The following is a 21023-nucleotide window of genomic DNA, read 5'->3' on the forward strand; positions in this document are numbered from 1 at the left end:
CATCAGAACATAAGCCTTAAAACTGCCATAGGCTGGCTCAGGAAAATTCAACCCAAGCCTCCCAATTCCTGACGATATAAATACATTATTCTCATATCCTCCACGCCACCAGATGGGTGTACTCACATCCTGCAAACACCACAGAGGTGACCATATCTCCAAGCATGCAATCTCTCGATCAAAACACAAACCTGACTTAGATTAACCAACCTTTCCTTCTTCCAGCCTTAAGGGCTTCTGCTTTGCCTCAAAGTAACACTCTCCTTCTCTTGTCCCTCTTATTATTAATATACTTTTTAAAGAAACGTGGTTTGCATTATGCCTGGGCATTGCAGATGATACTGGTCCCGTGAGGACCTGCTGACACACACCTTCCCACCAGCCCTTGCACCACAGAGCCGTCCAGGCCGCCGCCGCCGCCACCGCCGCCTTCCTGAAGGGCCTTGCGCACCAGCGACAGAGCTTGTTGGGAGTAGCCTTCGGTTTCCCTGGCCAGTTGCTCCATGCTATTGGCTGACTCCTCGTGGCTGAAAGAATCAAAAATAAAGAATTTGAGTTTTCAGAGCAGGCTTCCTTGAGGCTTTTTATGTCAATGAAGGGAGAGGAGCAAAGTCAAATAGAATTGACCCAGTTTGGTGGAATTACAGGAACTATGGAGAAGCCGAAGGTGTCCTACAGGCTTTCTGGGGATCTTTTCCATTTATGGCATACCCGGGAGAGGCCTGGGGTGGAGGGTGGAGGTGGCTGGGACAGTATCAGGGCGATAAAATATTGCATTTGTAAGCTGTTTTCTACAAGGAAAAAACACACAAAACCCTCGCTCTTATTTCACCCAGGATCCAACCCCCTCCTCACTTTTGCTATAACTCTAAACTGGGCCACCGCTAGGGGGGACAAAGCCTGTCAATAAAGGCCCCCACATGCTTTTGTCCTCCTGGTTCTAGAAAGAGATAACACCAACTCCGGAGGCAGTTTCTGCTAAAAGGCCGGCGCCAGCCCCTCTGCAGACTGAATGCCCTTTGGGTTAACAGAGCAGCCTCTCCAGCATGGCAGCTTTGAGAGTCGGCAAGGACATGGAGCTGCCTGTGGTCATGGGGGCCCAGCAGAGCTGGTTTTCAGGAGGAAGGCCCCCCCTCTGCAGACTTAGCCCCCACGGGCTGGCAAAGACCCACTGCGACTTGTTCCCAGACTCGCTGTGGGAGCCTGGGAGGCCCTCAAAGCTGCAGAGTGTTCCTTTCCAAGGGCGGATTCATTTCTGGGGCCTGAGGAATTTCATCTGACATACACCAAGGCCATGTCATGAGTCACAGCAAAATCTGAGAAAGAAACACCCTGACCCCCAGCTTCTGCTAAATGACCGTGTCCAGTGGCCACCTACACACACGAAAGGTCAAGTGGTTAAAAACAAGCCTGGAGGGATTGATGGTAGTGCTGAGGGCTGCACGCCCGGCAGGGGTCGAAGCTGGCCTGGCAGAGCTGGGGTACCCCTAACACGCTCACCTGTTTGCCAACTTCAGGGCCTCCTGAGCCAGGCTTTTCAGACCATTTGGCCCCACGTAGTGGTCTGAGGGAGGGATGTTCTGCGAAAAAGGAAAAGGGGTTAAGGCTTTGCCCTTGGCCGTGGAGCCGGCTCCGCATCTGTCCTGTCAGAACCACTCATCAACCACACAGCCCTCTACACCACGAAACACGGGGTCCCAAGTCACCGTGATCATTACAATAAGGAAAGTATACACAAGAATAAAGCTGAAATTCGTGTTCAGAAAAAGTCTGGATATAGGAAGAGATGCATCAAAAATATACACGTTTCTACTTCCGTATGTATTCAAAGTCCAGTAGCATACATATCGAGTTTTAATGTTGGTTATTTCTTAGGAATGGGATCAAAGTGGATTTTTAAAATTGTCTACAGTAAACATCATTTTTGTAATAAAAAAAGTCAACGCACATTATTATTTTTAAACTGAATACACATTGTTTTTTAAATCCTTCATTTCCTCAGCCTAATATCTGATTCTCTTCTCATTTCCCTTATTCATCTCTCACCTACACGTCCATAATTATCAACTTTGCCTTCTTTATTCTGAACACAAAGGTGTTCATTCAAATCTCGCCTTCCTACCGCACTACAAACTACATCATCAAGATAATCAGATGGGCAACATTTTTTTCCCTTTATTTTATTTTTATTTTATTATTTCCCCCATCATTATTTACCCCCCATATACCCTCTTCCACCTCTACCCACCCCCACTGGCAACGATTTTTATTTCCCACTTTCAGAACCATGTTTTCATTGGGCTCCTTTCTTCTCTCTTCCCTCCCTGCCTTCCTTCCTTTTCTTTCCATTTGTTCTTTTGTTGGTTTATCTATTCATTCATGCAGCAACATCCCGGCCACACGCTGTGCGAGGGACCGAGACTGTAAATATGGACACGAGCCCCGCCCGCTGGGAGCTAGCGTGCTAGGAGAGCCGCGGAGAAGGGAGAGGAGACAGGCCCAGGGTGGGGATGTGGTTACAAGAAATGCACCAGGGAGAATAACATAAAGCAGCAAAATGGGAAACTCTGGGACGCTGAAGAGCACAGAGTCAGTTGTGAGTGTTTCGAGGGAGAGAAGTCCAGCTCTCTGCCGGCTGGACGAGAAAACCTCAGGAAGGGCCAGCAGGCCGGTGATGCCTGCAGGTGGGCCCAGCGGTGATCTCAGGACCCAACCCAGCGCCACCTACCGTGTTGTGCAGGGAAGACTTGCTCTCCTCCAGGCTCAGGCGCATCTGAGTGATGAGCCTCCGCGTATCCTGAACGCGGTTCTGATACTGACCGCCCAGGGCCCGAACCCGTTCCACAGTCATCTTGAGGTTGTCCAGGCGGTTGCGGTAGCTATTTTCTTGGCTCTTTGCCTTGGCCAACTGGCGAGTCAGAGACCTCATAGCACCTGAACACCAACAAGGAAAGGGAGGGTGAGCTTCTTTGAAGTCAGCACAGTGATCAAACGCACTAGAGGGCTGAAAAAGTGACTCCGACTGGCCTCTGGCAAAATAGTGGAACCTGTAAGCGAATGCAGGCAACTGCTCTTTGATCTCCACCATGCATTACCCAGGAGAATGTCACAGACGGTCCTCCCCCTCCGCAAGGCTGGGCACAGATCCCTGCTGAACTGACACCGCAGAAGAGTCATGACCTAGCCTGGCAATGCTTTCCGGGACCACGAATTCGCTCCTGGCCGAAGGGCAATCGGCCTTCCTCACCTTCTGAAATCTGGGCTTCTCGCAGAATGTCCCGAAGGGCCTGCTCAGCCTGCTGCATCCTGCCTTCCAGCTCTGGGTTGGACGCTCCTCCACCACCACCCTGGGCCTTGGAAATCAGGGCCTCCAGGCTCTGCAGCTGCTGCACAAACTGATCCATCTGCAGCCACAGGGAAGAGGATCAGAACAGATGATGCTCGCACACCGGGTTCCAAAAGCTAAAGGGCCCAGAGATGCTTAGCAGGTCATGGTGGTTCAAAGCTGACTCTAGACCCCTGGCCTAGACTACTTACTAGCTGTGTGACCTTGGGCATGTCACTTCTTTATCCATAAGATGGGGATAATAATAATAATCTCATAGAATCATGACTTGTATTAAATGAGTTAAGATTTGTATAATGCCTAGAACAGCCCTATAGAGGGCTGATTAAATAGATACATTTTAAAAACAGGTTGAGTTCGTCCTACATTTAGGGTTCTATTTGGGCCTTTTCTTCCCCACCCCTCACTCCAGCAAGACAATATTTAATAATGAACAACATCACTTTCATTCTTCTCTGGAACATTATCAAGAAGTTTCTGGAAGCCATTCCTATTTAGATGGCCTTGAACCTTCGGGACTCCTCAGAGCTTTCGTACATTTATGTTTTTCTTCCTTTGTTCTATGAGGACACCTCTCGAAAAAATCCTTAGAAGTGGTACATCATAGTGGAAAGATCACTGAACTTGGAGTCAGGGGACATGGGTGGGATTCTCAGTTCTACCTGTGCATGTGACTATAAAAAACTGCAAATTTTTTTAGGCTGTTTGCTCAATAAAAACTGAGGTCAGAATGCTTTTTCTCCCAACTTAACTAAGCAATCACAACTATCCAATGAGACAATATCTACAAACGGGGTTTTGAAAATGACACACATAAGAACACAAATCTGAAGTATTATTACTATTATACAGAATTTTTTAATACAGTAATTTTAAAAGAAAAAAATAGTAACCCTTATCCCATCCCCAAGGAACCTAGGAGGGTCCTAGATCTGTGACAGAACCACCCAGTAGACACTTAAAGAGTTCACTCGTGAGAGTGAGGGTTGGTCAGCATGCACACCTGAATCTTCACTCGATCGTAGCAAGCTGGACAGCTGATTAATGCTGCGTGCTCACAGCTGAGGCCACCAAATCCTGGCTTGCAAACGCAGCTGCCATCACCTCGACACTCCCCAGGCTCGGAGCCCGCTGGGTTACAGTTGCAGGCTAGAGACAAAAGACAGACACAGAGGAAGCATTCGCGTCAAGCTAATTCCAGAAACTGGAGGTGTGGCGAAATAAAAGAAGCTCACGTCAGCACTCATACTGTGCCATCGATTCACACTGGGTTCGATTTATCTCTTGGCTATGGCTCCAAGCATACTCCTAACACAGGGAGGTCTCTGGAATCATCTGGCAAGTTTGTTTGCTGTGCGTGTGGATGAAGAAATATTACGACAGTCCAACCTTTGGGTGGCACTTATTTTTTTCTTCCTGTTAAATTGTAAGCCTGTTGCATGTTCAGCAGGTACTCTGGCATTGCTCACAAGGTGAATAGTATTTTTTCTTGGCCTAATCTGTACCAGATATGGACATCTCCCTCTATTGTACAGATGAGGAATATGAGCTCAGAGAGGTTGAGTAAGTTGTCCAAGGTCACACAGCAAGTAAATGGCCAGCTGGAATAAGAACTTGCAAAGAGCCAATGCTCTTTCCCTTCTGTCCTGCTGCCTTTGATGTATACAATGCAGTAAAAGGCACCACCTTTATTCATTCAGTCAAATTGATTACACACCTACTATGTGCCACGTTCTGTTCTAAAAGCGGAGGATATAACAGAGGATGAGACATCATTCTAATGGAGGTACAGTGATTCTTTGGGTGCTCATAAAATACTCAGCATGTACTGATAATCACATATCTAACTATGTTGTCATTATTTGCTCACATATTTGTATTTTCCTTATTAGCATATGAGCTCTTTGGGAGCTGGTACTGACTTATTCATCAATATAACCTTAGTAGCGAGCTCTACATTGGGTACCTAGTAGGTGCTTGGCAAAAGGTAGTTGAGTGAAGAAATGCATGGTTTACACCCAGTGAAATCCCTATTAATGTTAATTTCATGGTTGCCAGTATACTTTATGCGGTGTTACCTCTGCAACGACTTCCAGTGAAATATTAGTCATGCGTATTTGGAAAGAAGCTCGCGGAAGTTAACTGGCAGAATCAGGACGTTATGATAGGTATGCCGAAAACTTGACCTCAGTACTGCCAGCGTCCTGCGGGCTTTCCCTGTCACAGGGAACTTTCTAGCGCACCACAGCAAACCCACAGGTTGGGGTCGGGGCCAGTGGGATTTGTGTCCCTGGGTAGAGGTCCCGGGGTGCACGAGGTCAGGCATTTCCAGGTGTGGAGACCCTGGTGTCAGTGGGGGGCTCTGGGCTCCCTGAAGACCTCCTGGGGAACCAGACGTCCTCCAATCTGGGTCCCCAGAGCCACCCCAGACTTTGTAATAAACAAGCTTCTACGCTCCGGGTGCCAGGCCTGGTCGGGGACCACCACGGGTGTCTGGTGAGGCCGGCTCCCTAGCGCTGACCTTGAGTATCGCCTGCGCCGAGCTCTGAGCGAGGGGCTGAGCCTAGGCCCGCTCCGCACATCCGCTTTGATCTGAAGCAGCATCAGGAATGCCCCCCCCCCCCCCCAATAGCTGCTGCTTTGAAGCCGGTCTCCTTAGGAGACGTTCTGACTGTTACCTTTCCCCGCGTCAATTACTCTGACTTCCTGAGAGGGTCCCTTAGACTACTGTACAGCCCACACCCTCCCCCTGTTCGTTCAGGCTCAGCGGCGGGCTTTATGACTCCCCTCTCACCGGTGGGCGGCCACTTCCCTGCCACCAGGGGCCCGGGCAGAGCACACGGCCCCGCTTGATCTCCTCTCCCACGTGGGAACGGAAACCTGTCCTTATTCGCGTCTCCCACCCAGCTTTACCCGTCCAACACCCGCCAGCGGTGTCCCAGCCCTGCCGCAGGGAGAACTGGTCGAAGGCCTTTGACAGGCGACAGGTCTGGGCTGTTCATGGGCCGGCTGGTCAGAGAAACCAAAGTGGTATCACGATGGTACCTGCCGTGGGTCTTGCCGATCTGGACATTCTTACATGTGTACACACCAGCAAGCTTATGTGTACATGCACCTGTTTGGGGACGCAGTCCTACCTCGACACTTGTCCTCTGGGTTGGGAGCCAAGGGGTCCCCGAAGTAGCCTGCTTTGCACTGCTCACAGTGGACACCGGCCGTGTTGTGGATACACTTGAGACACCTGCCCGTCAGGCGGTCACAGTTCCCGGAGGCACTGGGGTCCACGTTGTTGTTGCACTGACAGGGCTGACAAGGCCTCACTGGGCCCTGTTCCCCAAAGGGGTCCCCGAAGTAGCCGTCAGCACAGAGCTCACAGCGGGCCCCTGCAAGAACAAAGGGCCAAGCCCAGGGCGTCACCCATCAGCAGCAAGATCAGACGCAGAGGCAGAAAGTACAGGTCACCGGCTAGAGAAGCTTCCACCCTGGACCCCAAACAACAGCCCCAGGAGCAGGACCCCGGGTGGGGGTGGCTCTTGCCCTGCAGGAGGTCACAGGTTTGAAGACGGAGCAGCGGAGGCTTCCCCCAGTGACCCAGACGGTGGGGAAAGTCAGGTTTGGAGCAAATGCCCAAGGTTCTGCTGAAAAACGAACTCTTCTCCTGGGCTGACCAGCAGACAGAGGTGACATCTCAAAGGTCACTAAGTTTTCCTTCTTTACCTTGGCTCATTTGTAAAAACTGACCTAAAGCGTCTTTTGTCCAAAAACTTCACCGGCTAATTAGAAACCTCCTAAGACAGCTGAGATGCTTCCTCCCGGACGCCCAGCCCTTCCTCAACCCACCTGCCTCCCGGGCATGGAAATCTTCTTATGTTGAATGAGCCCATTCAGACGAACCCTCCGCAACTGTAATTCCCTAGCGATCCCTTGGAATAAAAGCTCGGCCCGGGGAATTCACGACGTCAGGACAGAGTGGCACAGGCGCTGGCCTTACCAGTGACCCCGAGGGGACAGTTATAGCACACGACCTCCTCCGTCTCAGGCGTCACCGAGCAGCTGAACCCATTGCGGCAGGGGCACGGCTTGCAGCTTCGGGGGTCGTGCGGGTCATTGTAGAAGCCGAGGGGGCAGTCGGCACACTCGATGTCCGGGTTTTCATCCCCCGAGTAGCACTCTCCTGGGGGGCAGAGGAAGGTGGAGAAGCAAGGCAAAGAGCGGGGGTGGGGGGGACTCGACACTTCCTCTCATGGGCCATGTCTGGGGGTCAGGGCTCAGTAACTCAAAGCCTTCCTTTCTGAAGCTGTCTTCAAAGTGTTTTACTGGCATTCACCTTTGCCCCAGTACCAACCCCAAACATGGCAGGGACCTGCATCTGACCCTCACCCTCCCATGCGGAGTAGACACACACTCCCTTACCCTCCGCAGTTCCCACGGGGCCCCTGCCCCACGCCTGACACCCTTTGTTGGCACACTCCGCCAGGCCCTGACACTGCCTTTGATCTCCCCACACAATTCCTGCAACTCAACACCAGCTCCCCCCGGCCACCACTGAGCCAGGACAGCCTTTCCTGTAACCTACACCTTTCCCACGGCCTCATGGCGTTTCCACCATGAGAAGGGCTGAGCGGCACAGAGCACCGTGTCCGTCTTCCCCGAGCCCACCCCGGCTTCTCTTCATCGTTCCCCGCCTCCGAAGTGAGTTCAGGCACAGTCTTTCTCATCCACGGGAGACCCCAGTCACCTGGCTGCACCCAGCCCCCCCTCCAGGGGTTCATGCCACTCACCTGTGTCTGGATCGCAAGTCCCTCCCCCTTGGCAGTTACAGGGAATACAGGTGCCAAAAGGTCCCAGTCTGGCTGAATCTCTTTTGTAGCCAGAAGCACAATCCTGGCAGAACTGCCCCTTGTATCCAACAGGACATACACATTGTTCAACCCAGGGTGCGGGAGCCCCGGAGACGGGCCGGGCTGAAATCAGGGTCACGTTGTCCAAGTACCCAGTACCTACAACAGAGGACGGGTTCGTCGGCGCACGTGGCGGGGAGAGGCCGACAGTCAGACCTCTCTTTGGCTCTGTCTTTCCTATCACAGGCGGTGCTCCTTCGCCACGCCACGCCACGCCACGCCACGCCACGCCACGCCTCGCCACGCCACGCCTCGCCACGCCACGCCTCGCCACGCCTCGCCACGCCACGCGCGGAGGCACAGCAGTGCGCCGTGAATGAGCGCGCGGGCTCCAGGGTCAGAGAAGCAGAGCTGACACTCTGGCCCCGCCCCCGCAAGCCGTGGGAACCGGCAGGTCACATGACCTTTGCCCGACTGTGTCTCCTCCACTGGGAAGTGACCGTGGGGTCTACCTCCCGTGCTTGCTGTGAAAACTAAGGAGGACAGTGCCTGCGTTACTGTGCTCGGCACACAGTCCAGGTTCAGCACGGTGCCAGGAAACTCCCTCTACGCCCTGCGTGATCCGCTGCTCGGGTGACGTGGAAAGTGCGTGTCGCCACGCCTCCTTCCCACGGGAATGCCAGGACGCGAAGGAACGCTCCCCTGCATAACTTCCCTGGGGTTAGGAGGCCCCCCGTGCGACGTTTGGTGAAAGGAGTTAACACACTGCACGGTGATGCCTGAACACGCAGCACCAAGTACAATCCCAGAGGGAGAGCCACCCAGGGATAAAGAGGTCCGTGCACAGGTTCCGTTTCCCGGCTAAGGGCGTGGCCTGTTTGTTGCAGATTATCTCCAGTCATCAGCTTCCTGAGTTTGAACTCAGCAGGCGGCCTCACGCACTCTCCGTTGGTGCTGGCCTCTCTTTAGGGAAACGTTCCTCTTTCCTCACTTCTTCTAGAACCGAAACGTGCAGTGTAGAAACTCTGCGTGGAAACCATCACGTAGTGTATCTACTTGTTTGATTTTTTTTTTTTTTGGATATATGCCCCTAGCGGGAACCGAACCCAGGACTCTGTGGTCCACAGGCCGACGCTCCAACCGCTGGGCCAAACCGGCCAGGGCATAGCTACTTGTTTGGGTGGCTGGACCTTCGAGGGCTGAAGCAAACAGTGAACACCTGAGAAGAGGGAGCTCCATTCCCCCGGCCACTTACTGTACTCTCCGTAGGTAGCTCGGATCCGCAGGGCTGTGAGGTTCCGCAGTAACCGCCGGAACTCGAAGTAACTCAGCTGGGGGCTCCAGTTACTGCTGGGGTGTTCATTCAATCTGCGTGATTTAAACCCAAAGCTTCAAGATCCAACTCTTTTCAAATCGTAGACAAGTTATGCCAGGAATGTGGCAACAGCCAAGCCCCTTCACAGTCCTGCTCAGAGTAGGGGGCAAGGGACCAGCAGACACGTCCTCGTGGGCACAGATGTGGAGCTTTCTCACTCCGTGGGAAGCGCAAACCCCACAGGATGTGATGGAGGGCATCCCAGTTAGGGGGCCGAGCTCTAGGGTTCATGGCATCTAGTGCTGGTCCAAGTCCACAGACCACGTTCTGTTCGTGGTCACGTGTAACCTAATATTGGAAACATCTGAGTTCAAAGAGCTCTGCTCTTCAACTCAGATCCTGATGAGCGACATTCATTTTGGCTTTGTTGTTTAAGTAATTTGTTACCTGAGCACATTTCACTTATTCTTTTCAGGAGTCAGCTTCCACCTTCTACATCGAATCCGTCTTAATTAGGCATCGTGATGCATCACATCACCAGCCGTGAACTATTCTTTTTTTACCTTTTTTTTAAATTCCTGGACTAGCTCTTCCGGGAACAACCCTAACCCTTTCGTTGCATTCGCCGATTCGTGCAACAGCAGTTAACTGTGCACTTGGTTGGGGCCAGAAGCTGCATTAGGAGGGAAGCCACAGAGACACGGGTGAGGTGATCAGCGCCCAGCCAGGGGAGTCGGTAGGTAAACAAACACTTAGGACACAATGCAGAGTGCTGTCACACATGCATGTACAGGATGCCACAGAAACGCACGCGGCGACTGGAATTCGCCTGGGACTCTGGAAGGCCAGCACAAAGGAAGGACCTATCCGCTGAATCTCAAAAGGGAACTGCAACACGCAGAGAAGGTGGGGCTGGTATTCCAGGCAGGAGAGCTGCGTGTGCCGTTGGAATAAGTTGCACTCGACCCAGTACACACGATGTGTGTGCTGTGGGACTTCAAACTGCTTCTCTTACCGCTGCCCTGGGTTAGGCCTCCAGCAACCGCCGCTTGAACCTCCATGCGTGGGTTCTGATGGTCCGAGTAAGGACCCCACCTGAACTATCCTCCACGTGGTTTGCACCCAGCCTTCACACCTGACCATACCACTGCTTGACCTCCAATGTCTCAATAAGCTTCCCGCTATCTTACAGGCACGGACAAGATCTCAGCACCTTGACATGACACACAAGGACCACCATGTGGGTCCTTTCCCATGTCTTTTCAACCTTATCAGTCCATCTCCCCTATACATGCTGTGTGGCGGCCATAAATAGTGCCCCCCCCCCATGATGCCTTTCCACACCCCACACGTATGGACATGTACCGCTTGTCTTGATTTTGTCCCTGGGAAAGTCCTGCTCTCCCTTCTTTCTCCGCCCACATGCCGCCTCCTCCGTGAAGCTCCTGCGACTCCTCCAGGCAGAACGAGGCTCTCTTCCCTCGCCTCCCACGTCCCCATGAACATGCACACCCCTGAGGCAACTTCTGTAGGGTACTGTGTTTGCTTTTTGACATGTTATACATTCTACTAGACCACATCCTCTTGGAGGACAAAGACCCTATTTCTTTTTTTCGTTTTTTTGTTGTTGTTCAGATAGAGTGGGAGGGAGAGAAAGGAAGAGAGAGAGAGAAAGATCGACGTGAAAGGGACACATTGAGTGGTTGCCACCCGCACGACCAACCAGGGCCGGGGACAAACTGCAACCGAGGTACGTGCCCTTAGCGGGAACTGAACCCGGGTCTCTCTGGACCACAAGCCGACGCTCTAACCGCTGAGCCAAACCGGCCAGGGCAAGGCCCTATTTCTCATCTTGATTTCCAAGCGTCTCATCAGCCCGGAGCACTTAGAAGGCACAGCCCCTTCCCCCAGTCATTCTTACCCACCATTCAAAACCCCCATTCCACAGGAAATGTGCCACCCCCTGCACATGCACAGGGCTGTCCCCTGAGCTCCCCCACCTCCTTCTCAGTGTATTCCTCTCCCTACTCCATGGTTAACGACCAGGAGCTCCCTAAGTCACAGGAGTTCCCTAAGTCACAAGCCTTCCTCAGGCACATTTTCTCTGCCTTGTCACCCTCCCCCTTTGTTTCCTTGGAGAGTTGCTCTTCACTTGTCACACCTCTTGAGACACTCCCCTCGGTCATTCCAATGTGGGTTAGCTGTGCCCATCTGTGTTCCAAACCCCGTTGTCCACCTCCTCTACTCGTCACTTCTAAGCTGCACTGTAACCACGTGTTTCTTCTTCTCTCCCGTTAGCCTGTCAGGGGCTTGAGGGCAGGATCAGGGCCTGTGTCAGCACACAGCACCATGCTGGTACAGAAAAGGTCCTGGGAAGCTTGCTGAATGAGTGACTGATGATGGAATGAACAAGGAAGTGGACGGCCGTCACCGCTCGCTCCATCCCACCCACCCGCAGTCTCTCTTCTTACCTGAATGTGTACGTCTTGGTGATCCCACACGGCAGCGTCTTGCCCAGCGGCATCAAGGGAGCTATGACGCGGAGCCCAGCACCTTCCAGGATCACGTCGTGGGCAGATGGGTGTCTGCCTCCCCTGTCTACACGGTAGTCAAAAGACAGGTTCTGCCCGTAGCTCACCTGCTGATTGCCAAGGAATTTGGCTGTGAAATAGAACGGGAAGAGATTGAGGTCAGTTGTGAAACCGGAGAAGCAAGTAAGTGGGCAAGTTTGCACTACTGTTGGCCACTGCTGTGGGAGTCCTGGGTCACCCACCGCCAGCCTGCCCCAAACCACCCTTCGGAAGGGCCAGTCCATGGCACCTGACTGCTATCGGCTACAAAGGTGGGTAGTCCCTGGAATGCTAGGAGGGCCTCACTACCGGACAGTCCATCTATGAGATGATTCACGCAGGGCCCTACGACAGACCAGTGGGTTCGGGATCCCAGGAAGATGGGCAGTAGTGGCACTTGCTACCTAACGTGTTAGAGTCTACAGGACGCTTTCACAACCTCATCGCGCTGGATGGCCATGATTCTTGGAGGGGGGCATTAGGACTCCCACTGATCCGCTCAGAGGATTGACGTTTGGAAGGGTCAGGAGGACAGTACACCCGGGGGTCACATATCCGCTAAGGACACGACTAGGATCAGAATTCTCGCCAGCACTTTGCCATCCAGCTTTTCTGCCCCACAGACTAATGTACATATTTAAAGTTTGCAATTGGCTCAGGCTTTAAGAAACACCTGGTTTTTGCTTTTCCACCTGCTTTTCAACAGGCTCAGAGATGTGCCCGCAGTCGCTACATCTTGTCTTGGTGGGAAGCCTAGAAACCTCCCCTTTGGTTAAAGGAGGAACCTGGCCCAGGTCTGTCCGCCTGGACACCCGGTTCTGTTCCACTGTGCCATGACTTTGTCCAGTCGGGCTGAGCCCCCTCCCCCCGCCGCCTGCAGATGGTGCTGCCCCGAACACTGTGAAGTGGTCCCCCCCCCCCCGCAGATGGTGCTGCCCTGAACACTGTGAAGTGGTCCCCCCCCCGCAGACGGTGCTGCCCCGAACACTGTGAAGTGGTCCCCCCCCCCCGCAGATGGTGCTGCCCTGAACACTGTGAAGTGGTCCCCCCCCCGCAGACGGTGCTGCCCCGAACACTGTGAAGTGATTTCCATTCTCTGGCTCCATCTTTCTATCCTCACTTCCTAGTCTCACAAGTTGGCTTCTACAGGACAAACGCCATACATACCAGGAGCTACAAAATAGACAGGGTCCGACCGTCGTGCTGAGCTAAACACGTCCCGGTGGCGCTGTGACCAATGGATCTTTGCAGGAGACCCATTTCTCTGGACAGCCTTCCAGCCGTCAACATCTGGAAGACAAATAAAACACTCTGCATTCAGACACACCGTCTACTAAGATAAATGAGATGAGACTTGCCAGAAAGTTCCAGGGGCGAGGAGCTAGTGGGCTTCTCTTAACATGTCCACACTCATGTACAGTCCCCCAGACTCCCCGGGCACCGCTCTGCTTGGGCCTCCATTTCACCTGCTCCCGCCCACAGCGGCTCTGACGTCTTGTCTTTGCATCTCTGGTACCAGAGAGCACCTTTTCATCTGCCTGCAATTAGGAACGTTCTTTTATTTACATAAACAGCGTCTGGCCTTAGTGAGGTGAGAGGGTCCAGTATGTTCAAAGAGAAATTCAGAGTTGGCATCATCTAAGTCTGCCAGCTTTTTATGGTGCTTTGTAGCTTGGGAACTAATTTCACATAAATTATCTCATTTAATGTATGTGAAAGCAGTATTATTAGTGAATGTGAATTCCAGGAAGACGCTCACCCCCCACACCAATCCAGTGAATGATGGTTTGTGGTTTTGAAACAGAAGGGGATGGGAAGTGAGGGAGATGAAAACCTGGTCTCTCTCTCTGCAATAATAAAGGCTTTGCTTGCCACTGAAATTTCATTTATTTTACTTCTTTTTTTTTTTATGAATTTTTATTTATTTTTTTGTTACAGATATTTTACCTTTTTACCCCATTGGCACCCCACACCCCCCCCCCCTCCACCCTGTCCCCGGCTTAGTTGTCCATGTCCATTGGTCATGCATACATGCATATAAGTTCTGTGGTTTATCTCTTCCCACCCCACCCACCCCCCATCCCCTCTTCTGAGGGATGTCAGTCTGTGCCCTACTTCCATGTGTCTGGGTCTACTGTATTCCTCAGACTGTTATGTTCATTATATTCCGTATATATTACTTCTTTTTAAAAAAAAATTTTTTTAATTGATTTTTTAAAGAGAGAGGAAGGGAGAGAGAGATAGAAACATCAATCAGCTGCCTCCTGCACGCCCCCTACTGGGGATCAAACCCACAACCCGGGCTTGTGTCCTGGCCGGGAATCGAACTGGGACCTGTCAGTCCATGGGACCACCCTCACGCTCAAACCACTGAGCCACACCGGCCGGGTCCTCATCTTTTAGGTATTCTTTTAAGTTATTCATACACTGGTATGAGTAACCTGTTCAGCTATAACTTTTTCGAAACACCAGAGTCTGCCTTACTGCCCTGTAAAAATAAAGTACATGAAAAGCTAGAAAAAAGTTGCCAAAGGTGACTCAGAATCCCAGTCTGTGGATGGCCAGGCGGTTATCTGTAAACACAGAGCCTATACAAGGTTAAAAACAAAAATTCTAGAAAACAGAAGCCTTTACCTTGATGGAAGACAGAGGTGATTTTATGGACACTGTAGTCCCCAGAGCTGTGGCAGCTGGCTGAATGCCCGTAGCAGAAACACTGGGTACAGCCCTCGGGGCTCCCTCCATCCAGGTGATAGTAGCCTGGTCGACACCTGTGGTGGCGTTTTAGAAATCAGGACATTATAGGTCATTTCGTATTCCATGCAGGGACTGTGATGACATCTTTTCTGCTTTCTCCCCACCCCGCCCTGTTCATTCCCAGAGGTAGTCAATATTAAATAGTACCAGCCCTCCCCCACCCCAGACCCCCTGGGGGCAGTCACAGCCCCTCCCCACCCCCCCGCGGCAGAGTGGGAGGAACCTTCTCTTTCTCTCCTCCTAGTAGTACAGCAGGATCATATTTGAATTGGTGGTTTGGAAGCAGTGAATTTTCCCATTGTTGGTGAGGGATGGAGAGGAAGTCACAGGGACAGCATGGGGTGGGGGTGCGGGGGTGGGGGCAGGCCTGTGCAGAGCTGGCCTCGACCTAGAGCCAGGGCTTAATGGAGACAAAAGGGGGGAAGGTGGGGGCCAGGAAAGGAAGGCAAATGCTCCCGCCCCACCAGACCACTAGGTGTTGCCCATCATCACTGCGCCTTGCCCCCGGGCTCGGCCCACTGGGCAAAGGGGCAGGTGAGGCTATGACAAAGGATGGCCAGAGGCTCTCTACGAAAGCAAAGTGCAGGCTGGAGTTCGACTTCTCTCCCAGCCCGAGCTGCCCAGTGACTTCTCTGGGGACCACGAGTCCCAGATGCTGGGGTTCAGAGGAGAGGGCAGGGGCGCTAGGAAGGACTTGTTTTTTCTCTATTTGAGTTTGCTACGTCCTTCTCCATGAAATAACGACTGCTTCAGGTGTCATTTATTTAGCAGGCACCCCGTGTGCTCTCTCGTTCCATCCCCATCCAGTCAGAACAGTGGTTGCTTCTAGGAAGGAGGGAGGGTATTGTCATTGGGATGGCACATTTTTAGCGAAGGTCTATTTCCTGGAGCTGGTGGTGCTGACAACCTTGGTTTATGTGGCTTTCTATTTCTGGATTATATTTGGAAATTAAAAATATTTTTAGCCCTGGCTAGTTTGGCTTAGCGGTCAGAGCATCAACCCACTGACCAAAGGGTCTCGGGTTTGATTCCCAGTCAAGGGCATGTGCCTGGGTTGCAGGTTGAATCCCCGTCCCCCCTCCAGGTCATGAGGGAGGCAACCAATCAGTGTGTTTTTCTCCCATCATGTCTCTCTCTCTCTCTCTCTCCCCCCATCTTCCTCCTTCCCTTCCACTCTATCTAAAAATCAATGGAAAAGTATCCCCAGGTGAGGATTAACAACACCAACACATTTTTTAAGTGAATCTTTGCATTTATCTTAAGATAGAGCTGGAGGGAGACAGGGAGGAAGACAGAGAGAGAGAAACATCGATGTGAGAGAGACACATCGAGTGGCTGCCTCCCACACAACCCCAACCGGGGCCGGGGACAAACTGCAACCGAGGTGCGTGCCCTTAGCGGGAACCGAACCCGGGTCTCTCTGGTCCACGAACCGATACTCTAACCGCTGAGCCAAACTGACCAGGGCTAGGTGACTCTTCTTTTAACTCTTACGCTGTGTTTCCTTACCCCACCTCAGCACAAAGACCCCCCCCGAAAACCTGAGCTCAGAATGTGTCTGGCATGTCCTCTGCCCAGGTGGAAGTGGCTGGCAGGGTGCCAGCAAGCTGCTTTCTTGTTTGTAAGGAAATGGGGTGAAAGCCTTGGCCCCGGGGCCACCCCACAGCCCCCTGCTCGCCCTGTCTCATGGGAGGGCAGAGGTTTAAGTGGAGCAGTTTGCACGTAAGGAATGTCCTGTAGGAGCAGCCAAGGGTGGGTCTCTCCTCACGGGGCCACCTGCCCCAGCTTGGCAGGGGGCCCGGCGGGCTCTCCCATCTCCCCCGATCGCTTCGTGTGTGTGCATGCAGCCACCATGCCATCCCTGGGCGGTTCCTTTTCTGCACACGATGGTTAAATATGGCCATGCACTGAGATATTCCCTCTTACTGGAATTTTCCCAACATGTTTAATTAGGTCAGGACTTTCCTGGGAGCGAGCTGAGTCACGTGACCGCTCACTGCACACCACCGTGCATCTGAGCACCTGGGATGTGGAGGCAGCTGGCAAGGGCGCTCACTGGGGCCCTGAGCCTCGACCGTGCTGCAAACGAAGCAAAGGGGCCCCAGCAGAAGCATGAAGTTTAATGAGATTTGCAGGCTCAGTTGCATTTTTTTAGTGGGAACCGAACCCAGGTCTCTCTGGACCACAGGCCAATGCTCTAACCACTGAGCAAAACTGGTCCGCAGTTGCATTTTTTTAAAGCCTCGGGTTTGAGGACAGAGGGCAGGGAGAAGGTCATCACATCTGTTACGTGTCCCCTCTGCATGATTGCACTGGGGGATGGTTTATGCAGTTGTCAAGGGACTCCCCCTGCTGTGCCTCTGGGGCCACACTTCACGCACCTGTCACAGCGCTCTCCAGTGACAGCCGGCTTGCAGACGCAGCGGCCTGTGTCGCAGGGCCCCGAGATGCCAGCCGGGTCACAGTCACACTTGGAATCTCTGGGAAAGATGAAAACAAAAGTTACGGATGTGTTTCCAAAGGCTTTGCAACTATACACAGAAAGATCAAGTGTTCATAAGCCAATGTCACCCATGTGAGCAAATCTTTCCTCTCCAAGGAGGTCCCTCTTAGCTGTCCCTGCCCAGGCTCCCGTCTCCCCACCCCTTGACGGACTCATCTGTCTATGTGGTCCACGAACTGTTTGTTAGGGTCCACGAACCCTAAAGAGGGGAGGGGCTCTGTGCCAGAATGTAAACCAAAGTCATCACTGAGCTGTGTAGTCCGGTTGACTGGTGCAGTTGACAGTTAAAAAATAATTTATTATTTGTTTCTCTATTGTTTGATTCGGTGATGTCTGCTCTCATCATGATCAATTCCATCTAGTTGATATTTTAGTCCATTTAGCGACTTCATCTGGTAACCCTTATTGAAATAGAACCCACATGCTATGCAATTCACCCACTGAAAGTGTGCAGATCAATGGCTTTTCGTAGATTCTCGGAGCTGAACAACCATCACCACAATTTTAGAGTATTTTCATCATTCCAAGAAGAAACGCTGTGCCCCTTCGCAACCTCCCGCATTTCCTACCCCGGCCCGAGGCAACCACTAATCAACGTCCTGTCTTCGTGGACGTGTCCATTCGGTACCTGTCCTCTGTGCGGAACCATACACCATGTGGCCTTCGTGTCTGGCTTCTTTCACTGAGTACGTTTCCAAGGCTCATCCACTTCATGCCATGTACCTGTACTTCGTTTCTTTACCGCTGGATACAGTCCTTGTGTGGGTACTACCTGCTGGCCATCAGCCGTCACCTGACGGACGCTTACGCTGTCTCCACTGCTCAGCTACAACGAATACCGTGGCTCTGCACATCCGTGGACAGCTTCTGTGCAGCTGCGTGCTTTCCTATCTCTGGAGTGGAACTGCTGAGTTTGGCTGATGTTTTTGTGGGGAGCAAGACTGTCTCAAACAAGTCTTTCATTATTTAATGTTGGCACAATCTCCTGTCTCGCGCAGATCAGCGCTGTGACCAGTGCACTGGTCCCCGACAGTCAGAGCCCTGGTCTCTGTCACTCAGTGTGGAGCACAGTTATATGTAGTTACCTCACGGGTCCCGAACCCAGTGTGTCATCTTTGCTCCAGTGATCTGCTCCTCCTCTGACTGCCCTATGACCCCATCCAAGTCCTGCCCGAACTTGAATGGGACTTGTTCTTCTCCCTGACATTCCTCATCCAACCAGGTGCCAAGTGCTGTCAGGCTTCCTGAAGATTTCTTCCCCAATCTTCTCCTTCCAATCGCCATGGTCTCTCCTTGTCTTAGCCCCTCCATCCTGCTCATCTAGACCCTCTGACAGACATCACACAACACCTACTGGTTGCTAAGCACTGGGGATGCTAAGACAGGGAGAGCCAGCTGTTGTCTGGGAGCCTCGGGCCGGGCTGACCATGAACAGCAGTGACAGTAGCAGAGGGAAGCTGTAGCCAAGCTGGAACACCCTTTACGTGCCTCCTCCTACAGGCTACAGTGGTGAACAGGACAGAGCCATATGGGGCTCAGAGTCTAGTGGGCGAGACAGACAGACAGACAAGCGCATGCAGAACGTAAGAGATTTGAAGTGGAACAACAGAGTCAGCACACAGAGGAATGGGGACTGGTCAGGGGAGGCCTCTGTGAGGAGAGGGGTGCCGCGGGGATGGAGCCCCAGGAGGCCGTGTGGCCCTGGGAGAAGGGACTGTGCTCGAGGCCAGGCCCGGTCACCTGTGCAGGGCTCCTGTGAGGGGGGGAGGGAAAGCTGGTGAGGCGGAGTGCAGGGAGCTGGGGGACAGTGGGGGGCCGTTGCCGGGAGCCTATGCCTGAGGGTGGAGGGTCAGGGCATCGGGCAGGGCCCCACTGGCCTTGGCCAGAAGTCTGGACTCATTCTGCGTGGGAAAGGAAGCTAGCAGAGGGTCACAGGCAGAGAAGTGGCATGACCTGCTTCATGTTTTAAAAGTGTCACATAAAGGAGACTGGGCCCAGGGAAGGGTCTCCGAAGATCATCGCAAAGGGGGCAAGGAGGCTGGAAGAACAATCTATGCCAAGGCCCCGAGGGTAAGAGAGCTTGGGACAGTGATCACTGGGGCAGGCGGAGCATGGCTGGAGGCCTCTCCTATGGGCGAGGTGCACAAAGTGGGCAATGGGGACATGGCTCCTCCAAGGGCAGCCTTCCAGCCAATGGCTTCCCTGCCCAGCCCCGCCTCCTCTAGGCCCACTCTGCCTCCCTGCGGATTGCTCATGTGATTGATCACATCTGCTCCACCTCCTTCCAGGAAAGAACATGAGGAGGGGCCGAGGCTGCTCCAAACTGAGTGGGTTAAAGCTACGCACATGGGTTCTCTGCTGCAAGTTCATCTGGGTTGGAACGAGTCACAGGTGAGAATTTGAAGACTTTTTACCTCCTTCTTTGTTCACCTGAAGGGTGGCTACTGTCAGGGTGAAGAACATGGGTTCCTGAGCCAAGACTCTGGACCTGCCTATGACGTCCACCTTCACCAGTGACACGGGGCCACTGATTCAACCTCGCATGGTACCAGCTTCTTATCTCTAACATGAGTATGATGACAACCCCACATCCCAGGGTTATTGCGAGGGTTACGTGAGATCACCCACGTCAGGTTCTCAAAGCTGTGTGGCACACAGGTGCTGGGGAACTATCAGTGGTCACACACTTAATATAATTGTCGCTATCCGTGGCGGGGGCGGCAGTGGTGCTTACGGTAGCCTTTGGTCTTGGGTGCACCCAGCATCCGAGAGTGTGTGGAAGCCTGGCAGACACCGGTCACACCTGGCTCCTGTCACACCCGGCTTACAGCTGCACTGTCCGGAGTTGTCGCATCGCGCGCCGAGAGAACCTGTAGCCGAGAAGGTGGGGGAAAGGAAAGAAGAAGAGCAAATATGTAATTTACACAGTGTTAGGAAGCAACTGTCACCCACTGGGGGACAATAAATACTAAGGAACAACCACCACTTGCTGCCTGTAGCATCTGCCGTCCAGGGAGAGTTTTAACAGCCAAGGATGTCTTCTCCAGGGGAAGGGAAGGAAGTTACTGCTGAAAGCATTTAAATGTAGAAACCCACCTCCTTTCAACATGAAGTGGTGTGTAAGCCACTGCTTTTTAACAGCAGTTTGTCAAATCCTCGAGATCTCGAGACGGAGGACCTTGGTGAAGGGCATTTGCCTCCCGGAAGCAGGGGGTACGAGGAAGTGAGCCACACTGGCCCTTATTTCTGGCGGGCAAAAGCCACCTTTTAAGAATCAGTGTTTGAATGGTGTTACTTTTTAAGAGAACAGAAAGGGTTCTAAACCAAAACTATCTCTACCAACCCGGAGGGGCAGAAATTCTTGTCCTTGGAACGTCACTCCCTGTGAGGAATGAAGGATACGTGCATCTCAGCTGGCTTAGTGGACCAGAGGACTCGCTCACCCTGTGATTAACTTTTTTATAAACATGCTCTTCCTCGTCCGTGAGTCCTCTCACAGGAGCGTTGATGGAAGACAAGGGGTGCTCAGGACTACAAGACGTGCCATTCCGGAACCCACCACCTCCCCTCCGCCACCCCGTTCACTGGACCCCGCCTCTCCCTCTCTGCTGCCCTCATCCTTGCCTCCCTGTGCTCCAGTCTCTATGCGGAAGCCAGAGTGCTCTTTTATTTTTACTTATTTATTTATTTT

At 52.6% G+C, this 21023-nt stretch overlaps 1 protein-coding gene across 1 annotated transcript in view; it reads right to left on the minus strand.

Annotated features, from left to right (window-relative positions):
- LAMC2 (laminin subunit gamma 2) overlaps positions 1–21023 on the minus strand; it is a 52048-nt gene that overhangs the window by 8599 nt on the left and 22426 nt on the right. Inside the window, exons 3-16 of the mRNA XM_036272833.1 lie at positions 20067–20202; positions 17211–17309; positions 14707–14843; positions 13240–13362; positions 11974–12163; positions 9443–9555; positions 8128–8346; positions 7338–7520; positions 6484–6729; positions 4350–4495; positions 3248–3404; positions 2729–2934; positions 1501–1580; positions 372–527 (exon numbers count right to left, since the gene is read on the minus strand). Of these exons, the coding sequence (XP_036128726.1) occupies positions 372–527; positions 1501–1580; positions 2729–2934; positions 3248–3404; positions 4350–4495; positions 6484–6729; positions 7338–7520; positions 8128–8346; positions 9443–9555; positions 11974–12163; positions 13240–13362; positions 14707–14843; positions 17211–17309; positions 20067–20202 (2191 nt within the window). The remainder of the gene's footprint in view (positions 1–371; positions 528–1500; positions 1581–2728; positions 2935–3247; positions 3405–4349; positions 4496–6483; positions 6730–7337; positions 7521–8127; positions 8347–9442; positions 9556–11973; positions 12164–13239; positions 13363–14706; positions 14844–17210; positions 17310–20066; positions 20203–21023) is intronic.

The sequence above is a fragment of the Molossus molossus genome, unplaced genomic scaffold (genome assembly GCF_014108415.1).
Source record: "Molossus molossus isolate mMolMol1 unplaced genomic scaffold, mMolMol1.p scaffold_m16_p_20, whole genome shotgun sequence".
In the NCBI taxonomy this organism is placed as follows: Eukaryota; Metazoa; Chordata; class Mammalia; order Chiroptera; family Molossidae; genus Molossus; species Molossus molossus.